Below are 19,112 nucleotides of genomic sequence, written 5' to 3' on the forward strand. Positions count from 1 at the left end.
AAGGAAATTTGGTCATTGACAGATGGTAAGATGTAAAATGTGTCCAACTATATATTTCAGAAGCTTTGTAGGGGCCTAATGTCTTCCCACAAAAAGTCTAGGACTAAGTACCTGCAATTTATAATCTGAGTGATGATACAAATAAGTCAACATTTACTTTTTGCGCACAAAGTACCTGAAGATTGGTTCCCCACTGTGCTTTGCCTTCAAGCAGAGCATCCAGAACTCCACGGCTGGGCTCTCCACTCCCTGGGTCATTTCCACTCACAACATAGTATGTAGCACGCACTCGCTTAAAAAATTCTTGGTCAACATTTTTCGCACTGCAGTGATTTGGAATGTAGGCAAGATCGACGTAGAAAGGTGGTCCAGGGGAAATACCAGAGCTGGACTTTTGGTTGGAGCCTAAAAGAGCCAATCATAGCAAAATTATTAGGATATGAATTTATGTTGAATTTGATTTATTTAAATGGGGCTGCAACCATTAAGAAACATACCTGTATTGCTCTTTACACCATTAACAAGCCCTTTTCCTGGATAGTTATCTCCCTTAGAAACCTGGAAATCAGATGTTCGAGACAAATGGAGTGTCTTTTCAGAATCTAATCTTTTAAGAGGAGGACCATGAGGTGAGGAGTCTTTAAATGCTTGTTTTATAGGGGTTGTGGACCGTCTGGTCCTTGATTCACTTTTACGTGCTGGAGATGCAGACTTTGGCTTCCCTAGGTTCTTCTTTAATCCTTTGTTGGTTTTAAGGTCTTTCTTGAGAGGTCGCTCTGTGTGGCTTTGGGCATTAACAAGTGCTTCTGGGTCTACCATACACACATCAGGGTGGGGTGGTTGAGGAACAGGGTCTTTCATTGGGACTGGTGAGGGATCATGGCTCCTTGGAGAGGTTGAATGGTGACCTCCACCACATCCACTACTGGCAGACATTTTGTCCACTGGTAGATGCTCTGCATCTTCATCTGAGTCAAGGTTTCCTTCAGCTGTGATGGATGGACACTCCTCAGTCTCAGGTGGTACATCTGAGTCAGACTGAGAGGGAAGTGACTCACTCAGAGAGGTGGGAGGGGTTTCTTCTCCTGCTAGTGATACACCATGTCCAGTTGCTATGCCACTAGGATGGGAGTGGGAGCTCTCCTTGCTGTCTCCATGGTGGCTGTGGGCATGGTGACGCTGCTGCTTGTGAGATCTCCTTTTAACAGAATGCTGCTCACGTTCATCATCAAAGTCATCTTCCTTGGAGCAGTCACTTCCCGCATCCTCTTCTCCCTCCTCACTGGATAAATGGTGTGGGCTCGGGTTAATAAATGAAGGGGAGAGTTCCCCTTTGTGGTGTTTGTATAATGGAGGTGACTGAGAGGAGCTTGTCTCCATGCAAAGATCAGAGGGTCGAGTTAAATCATCTTCTGACTTTTTGGAGGTCTTGGAGCATGCGACCTCTTCACCTGCAGAATGAGATACAAGCAGTGTTTGATCTTTCTGTTCTTTTGAGTCATGTTCCAGCACATCCACTTTATCACCAGGTCCTGCTGGTCTTAAACTTGACTCCTCCCTTATTTCAGAAGAGGTTTTTTTAATCGACTCATGTGTTTTCTCAGTATCTTTTCCTGACAACTCTTCTTTTGGTGGATACGTCCCCTCTCGTGTTTCTTCTTTGGACTCTATATTTTCTTTTATTTTTTCCATCTGTTCTTTCTCTATACTCTCCTTTTCTTCCATAGCTTTTTCTTTCAAATCTTCAATTTTCATCTCTAGTCCTGTTGTTTTAATATGAGTCTGTTCCTGTTTCAGTTTATCATCTACTGATCTCTCTTCATCCCCCTTTCCTTCTTTCTTATCATCCATGTTCTCCTTCCTCTGCATGATTTCCTGTTTTCCCTCGATTTTGCATTTTTCTCTCTCCTCTTTTTGCTGGTCTGCTTGATCTTCTTTCACTTTTTTAGCATCATGTCCCTCATATTCCTTCTTAAACTCATCTTTCTTCTTTTCCTTATGTTTTTCTACCTCCACTTGATTTGTATCTGGTTGGTCCATGGTGCCAGCTCCAAGTGTTTCACTAATTTTACTTGAAACAGCTTGAGAACTTAGGCAAACTTCTGATGGCCCATTTGATGACCCTACCACAGTCTGCTGTTGTGTGTGTATCTGCAGATTAGACTCATCAAGGATATCTGTAGTTGTGGCTTTCAGATCAGCTGGTTGTTCACATAGTGACTGCATACTTAATTTTTGATCGTGATGTGCAGGGCTATCACATTCAATTCTACAGGGTAAAGTTCCTTCCTCTGTACTGCTTGCATGATCCTCTGACTCCATGTCAGAGGATTCTTCCTGGAAGAATCTGTCTGCTGTGTCAGCTTTCTTTAAAGGAGCAATATTAAACATAACTGGTGTAGCAGAAACTACTTCAGCCTGTAGTGGTGGAGGTTTGGATGATTCAGGTAATTTTGAGAACTGTGGTTCAGTCACACACATTTCTGTTTGGTTGGAGGGCTGATCTTTGTCTGATTTAATACTTCTTGTATCATCCTCTGACTTCTCCTCTGCTGATGATGTTTGGTCTTGAACGAAAGATTTGCTCTCCTCTAGTGGACTGAGTGGAGAAAACCTTGCAAGACTGGATATTGACTCAGCTGTTGTTGTTACAGGTGTGAGCCTTTCAGAGACTTCCATGTATTCATCTCTTGACTGCACCCCAGAGCTTAAATCCATTGCTAAAGATTCCTCTTCTTTGAGAGAAGAGTACTCATATGATATACTATCTGCATCTGTTCTCAAATGAGAACTGTGCATAGTAATAGGGCTCTCCAACCCCTCTCTAATGTGTTGCCCTGTTGAATATGAGGCTGATGTTGATGAAGAATAAGTAGAAGATGAAGATAAAGACTGAGCTGCATCAGATATAGCTATCTGGACACTCTCCATGAATTCTACTTCCTCTGGCTTTTTATCAGAGATCTGCATATCACATTCTTCTTTAATTTTTGTCTTGCTCAGTTCAGGAGATTGTACATTGCCGTCTTTTTCCACTGACTGCTCGGCTTCCTTGCTGTCAGGATCCTGATGGTACCTCAGAACAGATGCAGGCCCTGCTGTAATTGTCGCACCCTTTTCAGAGTCATCTTGACATAGAGAAGAAGAGGTGCTACCTATGACTTTAGTAATTGATTCAGCTGTCTCTTCTTCCAAAGTCTCTCCTGTAGCTCCTGATGCACTGCCCTCCTCCCACTTTTCCTTCAATTTGTATGACTGCTTCTCCTTTTCCTCTTGTTTTGTCTTACTTAATGTATCACTAGCATCATCAGATGTTGCTTTAGACTCTTTCTCTGACATTTCCCGGGCTCCTTTTTCCATATCCACATCACTGACTTCATCTTCTTCACCTTCCTCATCTTCATCCTCATAATCATCCTCTTCTTCTGCCAGTATCATCTGACTTTTAATTGGGTATGCTTCTATTTCTCCACTTGCAAACGATGATTTGCTAGTATGACAGCTTGCGCTGCTTGTGCTCTCCGATGCAAGAACATTGTCATCAACATGAGGTACGTCAGCACAAGCAGCAGCAGAAACCTGATTATCTAGATTCTCAGGAAATGACTGACTAAGAATTTTCTCTGGTGGGGAGTGATGAACAGAGGAAAATGGGCCTTCTTTGCTGACAGATGAATCTATCTTTAGTTGCTTAGCTGACTCTGTGTCTACTTTATCTTCCCTTTTTATGGCTTGACTCTCTGGTACACTCTCAATATGGGCTGAGGTTGAGGGCACTGATGTCTGAAGGGTTAACTGATCTTGTGATGGAGAAAGCAGCCCTTGTTTAGTAATTCCAACAGCCACAAATGCCTCAGATTTAACAGATGTCACAGAATCATCACTGGCCTCTGTATGAGAATACTCTTTCTCAGTTTCGGATTCATCAGGCTGTGACAGATTGGAGGCAGAGGTGCAAGGCTTTTTTATCGACAGCTCTGCTCCAGCATCTTTTTCTTCCTCTCTATGAAGAGAGGTGCCCTCCTTGCTAGTCTCCTTCTCTTTCTCTTTCTCTTCCCTCACCAATTTCTCTGATCTGTCTTGGAAGTCACTGGACGACAAGGAACTTGATCCAGATGTAGGGGTGATTCTGTTGTCATAGGTCTCCACATAGGTAAAACTCTTGTCCATGTAAGGTGTATCTAATCTCTCTCTATCTAACAATTCTTCTTGGTAACTCACCTTATTATCTTGTTCTGAGCAGGTACTGGGCCCACTCAAAATACCTGCTTTCATCTCTGAGAAAGAGGTATGGTAATCAACTTTGCTGAATGATACTGGTTCTTCATCACTTTGTTCATCTATGTTACATGCTGCTTCAAGCAGGGATGACTGGCTAACCCTTCTATTGTCATCTACATCTACCTCAAGATTAGGATATTTGTCTTTATCCTTTCTGTCTTTGTCAAGGCCCTTTGAGATAGGCTTTTCATAGGGTTCATATTTAGATGGCTCATAGCTACCCTTTTCTAGTTGGCAGGTAATGCTGTCATCCTTTTTTTCTTTCTCTGGTTTTGTCTCTCTATCGGCAGCCCTTTCGGAATGCTTTTTATTAGCACTGTCTGTTTTTTGAAAATGTAAAGATGACATTTCTAACCCTGGAGAGGCCATCTCTCGCTCTCTTTCCATTTCTCTCTCCAATTCCTTCTCAGGTTTCACTGTGTCTGCTGAGGAGACCTGTGTTTCCAGCTTTTTAGACTCCTCAACACTTGGCTGACTGATGGCATGGGTCAAGAGTTCTGATCGTGACACAGAACTAAAATCTTCACCTACTGTGGACAGCAATGTGGTCTTCGGTTCATCTAATTGACCTGACAGTTCCTCTTTTACAGTGCCTGTTATGGATGGTGTTTGATCTGTGCCACTTTCCTTTGTTTTGTCTGAGGCCCATGGTTCTACTGATAGTGGTCTTGAACCTGCACCTCCCATGCAGACAGCATCTCCTTCATCCTCCTCTGTACTTTCTTCATGATCTGAATACTTTGATGGAAATTTGGAGCCATTCTCTGTTTCTTTAGATATGGACAGTGAAGCTTCAGGTTTAATTGCCTCAAGACACTTCTCTTTATATTCTAAATTCAACTTAGCACTAATGTCCATTTTTTCTGTTACTGATGGTAAGGTATCATACACTGACAGCATATGTTTCTGACTTTCTTCTTGCAGTTGTGTTCTGGATACAAGGTCTGTATCTGGATATTCCAGATCTTCTGCCTCAGAACTTGATAATGACGTTTGTTTTGGAGATTCTTCTAGAGCCGATTTCTCAGGTTCTTGATGTAGCATTGCTGGGATTTCCTGTTTTACTATAGCCTCTTTTATAAGTGCTTTCTTAGATTCTAAATCAAGTTTAGAATCCACTGTTGAATCTGACCCAGGTAAAGAAAATTGTTCGGGTAAATACTTGATTGGACTCTCTTTTAAATGTGTCTCTTTGGATGCCAATTCAAGTTTTGATGAGACTGTTTCATCATATACAGGATATAAACTTTCTTTTTGCCTCTCATCAGGTTGATCAGATTTAGAAATGCTATCTGTTCCTTCAGGCAATGATTCCAAAAACTGTTTGCTCTCTTTCACATGTATTTCTTTAGTTTCTTGATCTTTGTCAGATGCCACAGCAGTCCTTTCTGAAACTGATTCAGGTTTCTGAAAAAGGACCTCTTCTACTTGTTTGTCTTTAGATTCTTTATCCCCTTTATATACTGAATCAGTCCTCTCAGGTATATATTTGAAGACTTGGGATTGGTCATCAGCTATATCTTTATCCTTAGGTTCATGATCTACTTTTGGATCAGCATCTGTTTTTTCAAGAGCCGATAGTGGTAAATGACATTTGATGTCGTCCATTATCTTATCTTTAGATTTCTCATCATCTGTTGTTACTGTAATCTCTGATGTGAAAGCAGTCTGTGTCTGCTGTGCATGTTTGTCCTCAGTGATTGTATCTGTTATTTCTGAAGTGAACTGTGTTTGGAATTGTATGTCTTCTTTATCTTTAGATTCTTGATCTGTTATGCAAACTGAATCTGTTTGTTTTATAACTATGGATGTTTCAGATGTACCCAACATTTTAGATTCATAATCTATCTTTGAAGGTATGTCTGACTTTTCTGAACCAAGCTGTGCTATAGATTTGATTTCTTCTTCATGCTTCTCTGTGGATTCCTTACTGTGTTTCAACATTACATCTGGCTCCAGCTTCTGAGGCACAGTTTCCTCGTTCTGTTTCTCCTTAGATATTTGTTTATCTTTCATTTTTAAATCTGAGTCCTCTGACTGAGCTTCAGGCTGGCTCTCTTTTAAATGTTCATCTTTTGATTCAAGAACAGATTTTAATGACATATCTCTTTTTTCTGAAAATGATGTCTCCATTTGAAATTTTATTTCTTCTGGAAATGTGTGTTTAAATTCTTGGTCAGATTTGTAGATTGATTCTGAGTCTTCTGAATCAGACTTTGAGATTTCAGGATGGCTTGTTTTATCAATTAGCTTTTCTTTAGGTTCAAAATCAATTTGAGATGATGTGTATGGTTCCTCTAACGTTCTTGTAGTTGACAGAGTGTCATCTGCAGACTTCTTTGTAGGTTCTTCCTCACCTTTGGAGAGTACATGTGTCTCAGCTGACAGAATCTGCATTTCTTCCTTTTGTTTTTCCCTAGATTCTTGAACCTGTTTGGATGTGAAATCTGTTTTTGAATCACTCTCTACTACATGCATATCTTTTGATTTATAATCTGTTTCTGAAGAGATATGTTCAAATGAATCTGCTTCCTGTTTTTGAGTTTTGATATCTCCTGTTGTTGCATCTTTATATTCTTGATCAGTTTTGGCTACGAGATCTGTTTTTTCTGGTGTCAATGGGATGAGAGAATCTTTCACATGCTCTTTAGAAATCATTTCTGTTTTTTCCAAAGCTAACACCTGAGATTTTATTACTTCTATCTCCTTTTGTTTAGCTTCTGGCTCAGTTGTGTGGGATGCATCTGTATCTTCTAATGCTGGTGGCACAATTGTGGTTTTAATAATTTCTATTGTCTTGTCAGTTATCTGATTCACTTTATCTAAATTTTCAGGTGCAGTTGATTCATCAGGTTGTTCCTCTTTTGATTGTTTTGTTATAGATTCATCCACTGCAAATGTCTGGGCTCTTGCATCTGTTAAATGTAAATCTTCAGTTTGTTTACTGGCCACATCCCTCTTGTTGGATTCATCATCCTCCTTAAAGGACAAACCATCTTTTTCTGGTTTAGACTCCAAGAAATGATATCTGATTTCCTCAACTTGTTTCTCTTTAGATTCTTTATCTTGTTTAGGGGCTACATCTGATTTTTCATGATTTTTTTGAGATATCACAGTTTGGGAATCCACTTTTGGGATATCATCTTTTTTCACAGATCCTAAAATTATACCTTGCTGCTGTGATATATCAGATTGCTTTTCTTTTGATTCTAAAATTGACACAGCTGCTTCCTTATCTGTCTCTAGTAGTGAGGTCTTCTGATAACCTCCTTCTTCTTTTTCCTCTGCATCCTCTTTCTCATCTTCATAAAGCTCTTTTTCTTTTTCTTTTTTCTCTTCTTCTTCTACAGAAGTTGAAACACCAAGTGATTCATCAACATAATCACGATCATCAAGGAACTGGCCCTCCCTTTCTTCTGCAATTTTGGCTTTGCTATAAAAACTGAAATCACCTTCATATTTATCCTCAGGCTCTTCTCTGCTTGTTTGTACCATCAGCCCTTCAATTATTTTCTCTGCAGGTAAATCGTCGAGATCTTCTTCTTTAAATGAGGATTCCTCCTTTGTAGTCAGTGCAGTTGTTACAGCAGTGGGCTCTTTTTTCTCTTGCATTTGATACATCTCTTCCTCTTTCAATGCAGTCTGACTCTTCTCTTCTGCTTTATGAGCTTCTTTTCCATCTGTTTTAATAACTGTGTCTGGTTCATGTTGCTCAACCTCATCAGTTAATATTCTTGGTTTCTTACTCTCTTTTTCAAGTTTAAACTCAGGGGGGCAGATTTTCTTCTCCATGTCTTGTTCCAGCTGTTCAGGGAATATACTGGCTTTACCTTCCACAGGTGATGCATGAAGTGGAGAGTGGGTGGCACTAGGTGGTCCAGATTGTGTAGGAGAGGCCATTTTAACAGTGCTGTCATCTGGGCTGAAGCATCGGTCATCTGCCTCTGGAAAACCACTGGACTCTGAAACTAGTGGCTTAGAAGTCACAGGAAATGTAGAGTGTGTTTTTTCAATGACCTCAGAGGCTGCATCTTCTTTAAATGTTGGCACTGTTTTTTCTGCCAGCTCAGGTGGGGACACTGATTTTTGATCCAGAGCAGACTCCAAAGATGAAGGCTCAGGACTTTTGGGCCTGCCAACTTCTTTGTCTCTCTCTTGGAGTTTATGGGAGATTGTATAACTTTCCTGTAACTTGCCAAGTGAAATATCAACATTTGGTGTTTGATCTTCATACTCATCATCCTCCTCTTCATCATAGTGGGGAGTAGTTTCAACTCCTTTGGGTTTTCCCTCTAAGGGAAGGGCTGGACATTCCTCTGAAGGAGGCGATTTGAAACACTTGTCCTCTTCCAGGGAGGATGTTGGAGAGATGCTTCCAGCAGAGTGCAAATAATCTTTTCCTTGGGTAACTTCTGTTTGGGTTATGGGATGTACTCTATTTACTGTGTCCAGAAGTAGTGAGCTCTTTCCGGTGTCTTCAGACTGAGGTGCTGTGACAGATGCCACTGACTGATCCTCAGTAACAGATGTTGGAAAAGAGGAAAGTTTGTCATACTCTGTGATTGATGTAGCTGATGAGACATGTTCCTCCTCTGCCAATGGAGCTGCTATTATGCTAGTATACACTGAAATAGCAGGTTCTTGAATACCCATAAATGCTTTTGCTGTTCCATCACCCATTGCTTGCATTTCCTTCATGCCATGGATTGCATCAAAGGAACCTGTTTGATCTGGGACTGAGACATCATAGGTTCCAACTTCATACTGAAGGTGAGGTATCCTATCCTCAGATTCCTCATGAATCTCCTCATCTGAAATTGTCTGCTCAGTTTCTGAGTAACCGGGTATGGTCTCATCCTGAATATATGATAAGCTCTCTGCTGCAGCCGCTCCTTGGACTGTTGAGGTAATTCCAGCTGTCACCACACCCATATTGGACAGGTATGCATCCTCATCCTCTTTGGCCAGCTGGGTCTCCTCACCTGTTTTGCACTCCCATTCCTTTGTGACCTTTTTGTCTGCACCCTCTTTGATTTCTTCATCTGCAATGGCATCTAAATCCTCTGCCTCCTCTAGCTCTGCTTTTTCAATGACATATTCATCTTCCACCTGCCCTTCTTTAACTTCAGTCTTTGCAATGTTTGTAATTTCTTCTTTGCCTCGATGCTTTTCCATTTCCTCGACCTCATGTTTTCTATCAACTCCCTCTAAATCTTTGCTGTCCTTTCCTACCCCTTCATCTTCTTCATCTCCTATACCCATGTCCTCTTCCTCCTCTATTGTTTTCTTTTCAATGGTCAGCACTTCCTCCTCCTCCTCATCTTCATCCTCTATGGCAGTGCCTTCATCCTCAAATTTATCACCTTCCAGTGTCTGTTGCTCCTCTGCAACTTCCTCAGTTTCTCCCTTCATTTCTACAGTTACTGGCAATTCATCTTTCTCTGAAACTTTTGGTTCCTGGATATGTGGTGCAGTTTGAGAAACAATGGCCTCCACTTTCTCATCAGCAGTGTCAGTACTGGGGCCCAATTCTTCATCAGATGGTTTTGAAGATGGAATGGCACTTTCATCTTTCTCAGGCTGGAGTATCAGTTCAGTTGGTTTCTTTTCTTGCAACTCCTCAAAATCCCTTGTCAAATCTTCTGGAGTTGAAAGAATAGATTTGACTTCCCCTGTTCCATTCTCTTGAATCTCAGTCTTGGCTTTCTCAGTACTTGGTTCTGACACAGTTTCTGCATTTTCCACTTTAGCAGTCTTGCTCTTTATTGTTTTTGGTTTTCCTTGGGTTTTGGCTTTGTGAAGAGTCTTCCTGACCTCTGGTGTAAATGGTTTTAGATCAGGCTTGGTGATTTTCCTTAGTTCTGGTTTTAAAACATCCTTGCCCTTTATTTTTTTCTCATCTTTTTTTACCAAGTCATCTTTTTTTATTTCACGTTTTTCTTTCTTGAGCTCTTTCTTTTCCTTGTCTCTTTTCTCATCCATTTTGGATGCTCTTTCTTTAGTGTATTTTTTCAGTGATTTCTCTTTCAGCAATCTTTTCTTTTCTATTACCTCAGATTTTGGTTTCAGTGGTTTTGTGTGTTTTTTCTCCTCTTTCTTTTCAGACTTATTCTCCTTGACAGAATCACTCTTTGTCTCAAGAATGGATGTGTCCTCCTGTACATCAATTTCTTTCTTACTGGTCTTTGTAGGTGTATGCGTCTTGGGAGACTTAAGACTTTCTTTGCTGTCAGTCCTTTGCTTTAACTTTGTCTGTTTTACAGCAGATGCTGAGATTCCAGAGGCTATATCCTTTTGTGTAGCTACAGGATATCTCAGAAAATCAAGGTGTTTAAGCTTTTCAAGCCCTTCAAGGATTTTATTTTGTGGTGCATTGCCAGGGAACAGAACTCTGACAATCTTCTCTGTTGGGCTGGCAGGAAGCCACACCACAAGTGCTGTAATAGATGTTAAGTACGGCACAGATATTTCTCCCTCCTTTCCGTTGGGGAGCACAATTCCAGTTTTAGCCTTGCTGTTACCAGCCCACTTCTGCATCAAAAACTGCATTTCCTTACTATCCTTCACAGGATTGAGGACAAACATATCTAGCCTTCCCACACCCATTTTATGAAAAAGCGTGATGGGTTCAATCGTATTACTAACTACTCGGAAAAGAGGTTCAGACCTAATTCCAAGCTTATTGAGGTACTGCAATGTAAGAGATGCCTCTTCAATACTACGCTTAACTTTCAAGTTTGACTCAGATGTGCGTAGCTTCTCTGGAACATTGAAGAACACAACTCCAAGTTCTGGTGAGATTAGGTTTTTCATCCAATCACTGTAAGTAGTGGAGCCTTGAGATTGTTCTTCCTCCTGCTCTGCTATCTTCCTCTGAAGGAGCCCATTGATACCTGGGAGGTTGTCAGCACCAATGTGGGTGAGCAGAATTGAATCAATACGATCCAAGTGTCTAACAAGCTTCCAGAAGCATGATCTTCTCTCAGAGCCACCATCAATCAAAATGTTGAAGCCATTGACGGCAAAAAGTGCAGAGTCTCCTCTTCCACCAGGGAAGATGTAGCAGCAAGGTTTGGACAGTTTCAGGAATCCTCCAGAAGTTGGTGGTTCAAGCAGGTCAAAAGGAGATGGCACATCTACTGTCTCAGAAATGTACTCTGTGAACTCTGTGACGCCATCCATTTTGGGGAGTATTGGCACAGGATTCAATTTGTAGTCCAAAAATTTGCTTAAGTGTTGCCCCAGAGACGTCCAACCTGCCTCAAGTCGGCACGACACAGTGAGTGTTTCCCGCTGCCCTGGGTCAACTTTTTCCTGCAGGTTAGTGACCTACATGTGGTGAAAGCAAGAAAGAAGCAAAATGCAGAGTAGTAATCAAAAACCGGTAAAATATTAATCTAATCTTTTTTTTCAGATCCATGATAAATCAATTCAAATAAGGCAATGTATGTTTGACAGAAATTACATTAGCCTAGACAATATGTTGTGTACTAAAGACTAAAAGTTGAAAGGCCTCTAACTTACCCCGGGATCAGCAAAGACACGTAAAAAGGCTTGAGAAGTAAATACTCCAGTTTGAAGAACCAGGTCACCTTGGTCTGAGTTTTGCCCACTCAGGACCAGTAGCTTGTGCACAGCTGGGTCAGACACAAGAGAATGGATCTAGGACAAAGGCAAGACATACAGAGGGTATTTAAAAGAGTCATTACAGAACTGCTTTGCCTTTGTGTTTTGGCAGGTCAAATAAGTATATACCTGGTAGTCCAATAACCTATGTTTCAGAAATTTTGTGTTCATAATTGGATAAAAAAAAAAAAGTCAAACTCCATAAACGTGTGTTTTCAACAGTGTCCTACCTCTGAAAGAACTGTATCCTCTGATGGATTGACTAAGACAACTGTCTCGAGTACATCACTTCTGTGGTGCAGAGTCCTTTGTCCTGAAAGATGCATGCAAAGATTTTACTGCTGATATAGGTTTTTTTTTTGCAGTAAAGAAAAAAAAATCCTTATTTGATTTGATTTCATAATAATGTCATTTATAAAAGAAGATTCAGTAAAGCAATATACCAATATATGACTATGCCATCAAATAAAAACCAGTTGTTTGATCTGCAAATAAATAAGTTCAAACAAATCCTAAATAACAGCACTGAAGGTTTGTGAAATTCCATCACCACAGATATACCGCTTAGTGCTCTATGCTCATTTCTGACTACAAAATAAAAAAATATGCATTCAATCACAAGAATCATGTAAATTCTCACTTAACACTAAACACGTCTGCTAAGTTTCTGTTAAGGCGTCTGTTAAGTATGATTCAGATAAAGTGAACTGAAGACTGCACATAAAACATTCATTCAAATCTAATCAACAATGCATTAGTTCATGCTACATTTTTGCTGACTCATTGAATTTCAAGTGAGGCATCCATAAGCAAGTTACTGCAGTGCTCAGTGCAGCTTTATTGTCATATTAATCTTCACGCCCCTTAAGAACAGTGTCGTGAATGGGAAAACGCATTGAAGCACTAAGGTTACTAGCAGCAACTGCATTTGTTGAAGTAAATGAGCAAACTTCAGGCAGAATGAATACCATTGCGTAGTATATCTCTTTTTAATCTACAGTAAATCACAGATATCTTGAACAAATTCACTGTAATGCTTATAGCTAAAACAAATGCATGCAAATGTTGTAGCATTGAAGAACAATGCAGAAAATAAGCAGGACTCTGAGAATTCTCAAGACATCATCTATTGTTAACAAAATATTACAGTTCATTTAGATTACAACCATGCATATGGTGATAAGTAGTGGGTTTAATAAATATAATAAACTGTAAAAGCATATCCATACATAGCTGACAGTGGGAGGTGGGGAAACCATATGTCACAACTTAAAAAAAAAATCCTTACTTTTCCAACATATCAATGGACAGCAAAAACAAATGTGATCTTTGGCAGCTGTGGAAAGCCTATTATGATATCAGGCATCAGGCTATATGTGGGAATTAGTGAAGGAATATGTGCTAGTAACACAGCATGACTAGAGCATGGTTTCAAGCTGGCCTGAGCCCAGAAAGGCCTTCATCACCCAGATGGAAACTAATATTGGGCATTTCGATGAAGTACAGCATTTGCAATAACAGGTAATATATAATAATAAAGGATTGTATAACATTCAATAACGTAGAATACAAATGAATGCAGTAAAACATTAGTCAACAATTCTCAACAAATATCTCAAGATTCATTTGCATTGTAGGCATTCAGTGACATAGCAGTTTTGAACAAAAAGACATTTAAGATACAAAAGACTACAATGAGACTACAATGAGACATCAAAATAAGATTCCTGTTGCTGCTTCGAGAACTTCAGCAAAGTTATCACTCAAAAGCTACCTGAAATAGTGGTTGTCAAAGATTGCTTCTGGATTCTTCTAGAAGATCCTACAGCAGTCAGTGTTACCACTTCTTATAGGTAGAAGATATTACATTTTCAGACATTTTAAGGTGTCTGAGCAATTACAGGTATGTTAATTACTTATCACCCGAATCATCATATCTTAAAATCCAGTGCAACTTTACCACTGTCTTAATCAGCATCTACGATAAATCCTTTTCACATTATCTCAAGGCTTGTGTCAAATTGCATGTGTTGTAAACCTTTAAAAAGGATGTTCAGGGAGCTTTTCTGTTGTCTGTATGCCACTATTTCACAACATTTCAGAGAGGGAGAAAACATAACATTATGATGACTGATGTAACTCCTTGTTTACACTGAATAAAATAATCCCTTTTTTGTTTCACCATGAAGATCTTCATCTTACGTAACAGTCAGGAGGAAGAAACATGCTTGAACTGTATATTCATTCTGCATTCACACTTGAATAGTTTATAACTTATCACTGCAGCTTTTCTAAAGGAACATATTCCTTGGTGCTTTCGCAAAATAGTCGGTCATTTCTCAACCATGTCTCGCAGTCTCGTTACAGTCCTACCTCAATTGACCTGTTTGCTATAAATATCCACTCATGAACACCCAAAATGAGAGCGCTATGTTAAAATAAGCTCAAACGGAGCACTGACAGGACGCAGACCAAACCACTGCACTGCTCCAGATAGTTTGCTCCAGATATAATCACCCCAGAGGAAGAGGCCTATGGATGCCAGGAACAAAAATCGCTTTATCTGAGGTGAGGAAACTCGAATGTTTTTCCAGAGCATTACTTGATGCCATCATATCATGTGAGTTTAATTTTGCCAACATAACCTTGAGATATTGCTGTAGTGAATGTGATCAGCAACACTGTTTCAGCTGCTGAAAAAGCCAAGCCTTCCGGTATGTGCTTGATGACTGTCAGATTGAGGGTGAGAGCTCACGCTACAGAACATTTCTCTTGCTCTTGCTCTTAAATGCGTATAAATAACAAAACAGGCTAAGGCCTTTTTTTGTGAACCCTGTAAAGCAAGAAAGTAAGTTCAGAAAAAGATAATGTTTGCAATGGGTATACTGTAATCTCATTTTGACAAATGTGTTGATCCAGAGCAGTATGAAATGAAGTGCCAATAAACACTCCATTGGAGTTTAATAAACAAACATTGTCTATCCTATGATTAGCTAGGCTTTGCATCTAAAACATCCTGGCTTTGTCAAGCCATGAGACCCTTTTTTTGCAGTCTAGACTTGACCTTCTGGGTACCTTCATAAGCGCTGAATGCCCCAGTTTCTTCATGTAATCCTTCACCTGTGATTTGGCAATGCAGAATGATTCTACTGTTAAATCAGTTCTACATTCTATGTTCTAAGTCAGCATCTATGTTAATTGCAGATGTGTCACTAAATCCAGAATCACCATCTGTATTTAGTGGCACTGAAGAGCACGCCTTCTACACATAACTGGCATATGTAATAAAAACTGTAATTCTCAGTTGAATTAAATAGCCAAAATACCCTATTTAGTGATTCACCAAACCTTTTATAATGAAGGCATAAGCACACAAGGCTGCTAGCAAACTAGTCCCAAATGGAAAAGCTTAATATGAATATTAAAGACAAAAACAAACAGACCAGAATACAAGAAAAGAGACAGGGAGGACAAATAAGGAAATAAATGATCAAAATGGTGACAAGACAAGGAAAGGGCAGGAGCACATACTTGGTGCACTTCCACTGTTTCCTAGAGACAAAAAAAAACTATGGCTCAATCTAAGCCAACTATGAGCTCAGAACCCCCACCAAACCTACTACTTCACATTTGTGGCCAAATCCTCCTTAGCTTTGCCTGGTATAGCACATTTTCTTTGAGAACCATTAGTAGTAGTATTTAGCTGATTTTGTGTGTGTGTGTGTGTGTGTGTGTGTGTGTGTGTGTGTGTGTGTGTGTGTGTGTGTGTGTGTGTGTGTGTGTGTGTGTGTGTGTGTGTGTGTGTGTGTGTTACTAGTTATATCTAGCTACTTACCATCCATACTGTAATATAACAAATCTACCCAAAATTGTTAAAATTATCCCCTTGTGTGACTATGCTTAAGGTGAGATATAAGGTAGAGGAAAATAATTGCGATTGTAAGTTTGAGAGGGCCTCTTCTGTCTCTTAAGTCAGGTATTACAGTATTACCACTGAACTGAGACTGAAGCAGTGAAAGGATTTACAGAAGGCTTATGCTTGGATTTGAAAGCTGGCATCAAATAGACTGAAAAACAATATTTTTTACTTGTATACAGTAGCTTACATGAAACAATAACTCCTTTAAAGCATCTTGAACACTCAGTCATGAATCAATGCGTCTAAAAAGCTATTTTATTGTACTGCATAAGCTGAAGTTGTCAGTCTCAATAAAACATGGAAACATGTACAGTCAACTTCTTAATGGTTTTAAGCTAAAAAATAACTCTTACACTTGTACATTACATATCTAGCATATGCTCATAATTTCCATCTGAATAAAATGTAAATATTGAAAGTCCAGAGTAAGATATACGCTGAGTAATAACGTTTTTGGATTGTTTAAGGTGTGATGGGCATGTTACCCTGTTTACTTTGGAGAGTTTACCTTAGTTTCTTTGCACAACAGAATAGAAGCTTGATAATGATAATGACACAGCATGACTGCATCTAGTCCTAGGGTGGCTAGGACAAGTTTCCTGCCTATCAAGGCATTTTTCATTTTATTGAATCAAAGGACATTTACCATAGTGAGACCTTTCATATGCCCTGACATAATATTTAAATTTAAATTAAAATATGGTAATACTTAATAATAAATGAAGAAGCATTATAAGCATTATAACATTACACCATTCAGAACTGTCATGGACTGCTCCTCCCCCTTAAGTCACGTGGTACGGCCTGCCACGTGCAGGGGGATCCACATGTACTGTTTGTATTGTAACCACGCCCCCCCCGCCCTGCGGCACTCAGGCCAACAGCAACGTTACACAATGACCAACCACCACAGGAAGCCTACTCCCTCTGCGAAGGACGGACTTCCTAGCGGGGGGTACATAGGCACCCCCCGCACTACCATCTGGATCCCAGAATATTGGGGAGAGGGCCGCGACCAGTGTCTGCGTCAACTCCAGAGGTGGAGGGCAACACCCCCAGGAATTTCTTGGGGGGGGCCTGAGGCCACCGGGCCTGGGCCGAGGAGGACCAATGTGCCCCACAAGGACCGTAAAGAGGGTGGTTGGGTGGAGCCAGCGGGATCTCCGGAGGGTAGGGCTAAAGCCCCAGCCCCTTCCCTTCAGTGGACTCGCCAGCAAGTCTGCAGGGGTCCGCCCAAAGCCCCGGAGACAAACTGCCTCTGGGGTGCTCCAAGAGTGGTGGAGGAGAGGAGGAACGTTCAGGGGAGGAGCACGCCCAGAACTGGGGCAGAGGTGCACCCCTGCGTGTCTGTAGTGGCCACAGACATGTCTACAGCGCCTGTGGAATTAGCAGGTGCTGCAGCTCAGCACCTTATATGTTTGTAGACTGGCGCTATTGTTTATAAGTGTCTGCGCCTTGTGTGTGTTTTTTAGGCGCATCACGTTGTGGGAAGCATACTGGATGGACCCGAGAGAGGCAGGAAGTCTGCCTTTCTCCCTCGTTCGGGGAAGACTCCTAGGAGGAAGGTTTCTGGCCCGCCTCGTGTTAGGTGGGCACCAGGCAGTGCCGTGCCATGTGTGTATTCACACGGCAGCCTGCAGTTCGCTATCCTGGAAGGGGAAGCAGCAGGAACCGTGCCCCTAAGGAGGGGTCGTCTTCGGTGAATGATCCCCCCCACACTTCACATGAAGCGTACCGGAATACCCTGAGAGAGGCAGGGACGCTGCCTCTTTCCTTCTACGAAAGTCTCCCCGGTTGGCGGTTCCTGGCCCATCTGGTACTAGGTGGGCACTCGGCAAAACCGTGCAGTGTTTGTGTATGCACTGCAGCCTGATAGTTCCAGTCCCACAGGTGGACGCTTCGGGAGCCGCACCCCTTGGGAGGGGGTTCTGTCACGGACTGCTCCTCCCTCTTCGGTCACGTGGTATGGCCTGCCGCGTGCAGAGGGAGCCACGTGTACTGTTTGTGTTGTAACCACGCCACCCCCCCCCCCCCCCCCGGGATTGCACACAGGTGAACAGGGTTTAATGTTAAATGTCTCGTGTCTATTTAAACCCCTGTCCATGTGTACTCACTTTGTTGGTCATTGTCACTACTTATGTTTCAATCTAGAGTATTCTAGCCGTAACGTTGTTTCTGTGTAATCGTCTAGTAATGTATCAGTGTTCTATGTTTAACGTTGTGTACAGTTGTGTTTTATGTCATTAAATGTTACACAATGTCAAGGGAGTCTGTGCGTCCTGCCCCTTGCCCTGCGGCACTTGGGCCAACAGCAATGTTACAAGAACACTATTGAGTACCTGACTTGATGGATTCACTGTCTTGGACTTTGAGGCCTAATTTAAACTAAATATAGCAAAGATGCAAAAATGTGCCATCTATGACACTTAAAATTGAAATAAAAGGAATTTCACCTAAAACTAATCTTGTAATAATTTTTTTTTTGTTCATAACAATATCTAGTTCCTTGCTTATAATATAATGAGAAAATGTTTTGAACTACCAAATGCACTAAATGGAGAGCCCTTATTTCCTGGTTCGGAAAAACAGAAACAGCCAATAGTACCCATATTCAGTCTAGCCAAATAATACCTTTTTAAAACCTTAGTAAGCCAAAACCAGGAACTACACATTCCTTTCCTAATAGCATGCAGCAATTTTAAAATGCTTTGTTTCTCATCATATCAATACCAAATATGAATGAAAATTGGTCCCTAATTACCTTATTCCAAAGACTCTTAACCAACCTTACATGACACACATGCCTTCATTTTAAAAAGTTGAATTGTAAAATAGTAACAGTAATATCAATTGAGTGACTGAGAGGCTTCTTACTGATAGAGTGCTGTAGTAATGGGTGCAGGAAAGCCAAACACAAATCTAATGCTGGTTTTCAGCAGTAATGTCAGTTTGAGCAGCCTCCAACATATCCACCAACATAGTCACCTAGCAGCAGTAATGAAAGACAAAATTTTTCACAGTTGACAAAGAGGGGAGAGCGAGAGAGAGAGAGAGAGAGACTAAGTTCACAGCAGGGACTCGTGACATCATGTCTCAGGACCTCTTCCAGCAAAACACCCTTAACCGCCACACAGGATGCATCTTTGCATGCCTGTACTGCTCCATGAACCCTCTACACTCACACAGACTACTGCAGCAGAGCTAACCATACCCATCTCCCTAGTCTCGCAATCAGCATTGCACTAGGGATGCCTAATGCACTGGAAAGGGTAGGCCATTTTACAGG

The 19,112-nt window shown here is 40.9% G+C and overlaps 1 protein-coding gene across 2 annotated transcripts in view; it reads right to left on the bottom strand.

The window, feature by feature from the left end:
- The window catches only part of map1ab (microtubule-associated protein 1Ab), a 36,133-nt gene that overhangs the window by 4,201 nt on the left and 12,820 nt on the right, over positions 1-19,112 (bottom strand). For both annotated transcript variants that reach the window (XM_027013865.2, XM_027013866.2), the window contains 4 exons: positions 12,138-12,220; positions 11,806-11,943; positions 498-11,610; positions 176-405 (listed from right to left, as the gene is read on the bottom strand). In XM_027013865.2, coding sequence (XP_026869666.2) covers positions 176-405; positions 498-11,610; positions 11,806-11,943; positions 12,138-12,220 — 11,564 coding nt within the window. The remainder of the gene's footprint in view (positions 1-175; positions 406-497; positions 11,611-11,805; positions 11,944-12,137; positions 12,221-19,112) is intronic.

The sequence above is a fragment of the Electrophorus electricus genome, chromosome 12 (assembly GCF_013358815.1).
Source record: "Electrophorus electricus isolate fEleEle1 chromosome 12, fEleEle1.pri, whole genome shotgun sequence".
Taxonomy (NCBI): Eukaryota; Metazoa; Chordata; class Actinopteri; order Gymnotiformes; family Gymnotidae; genus Electrophorus; species Electrophorus electricus.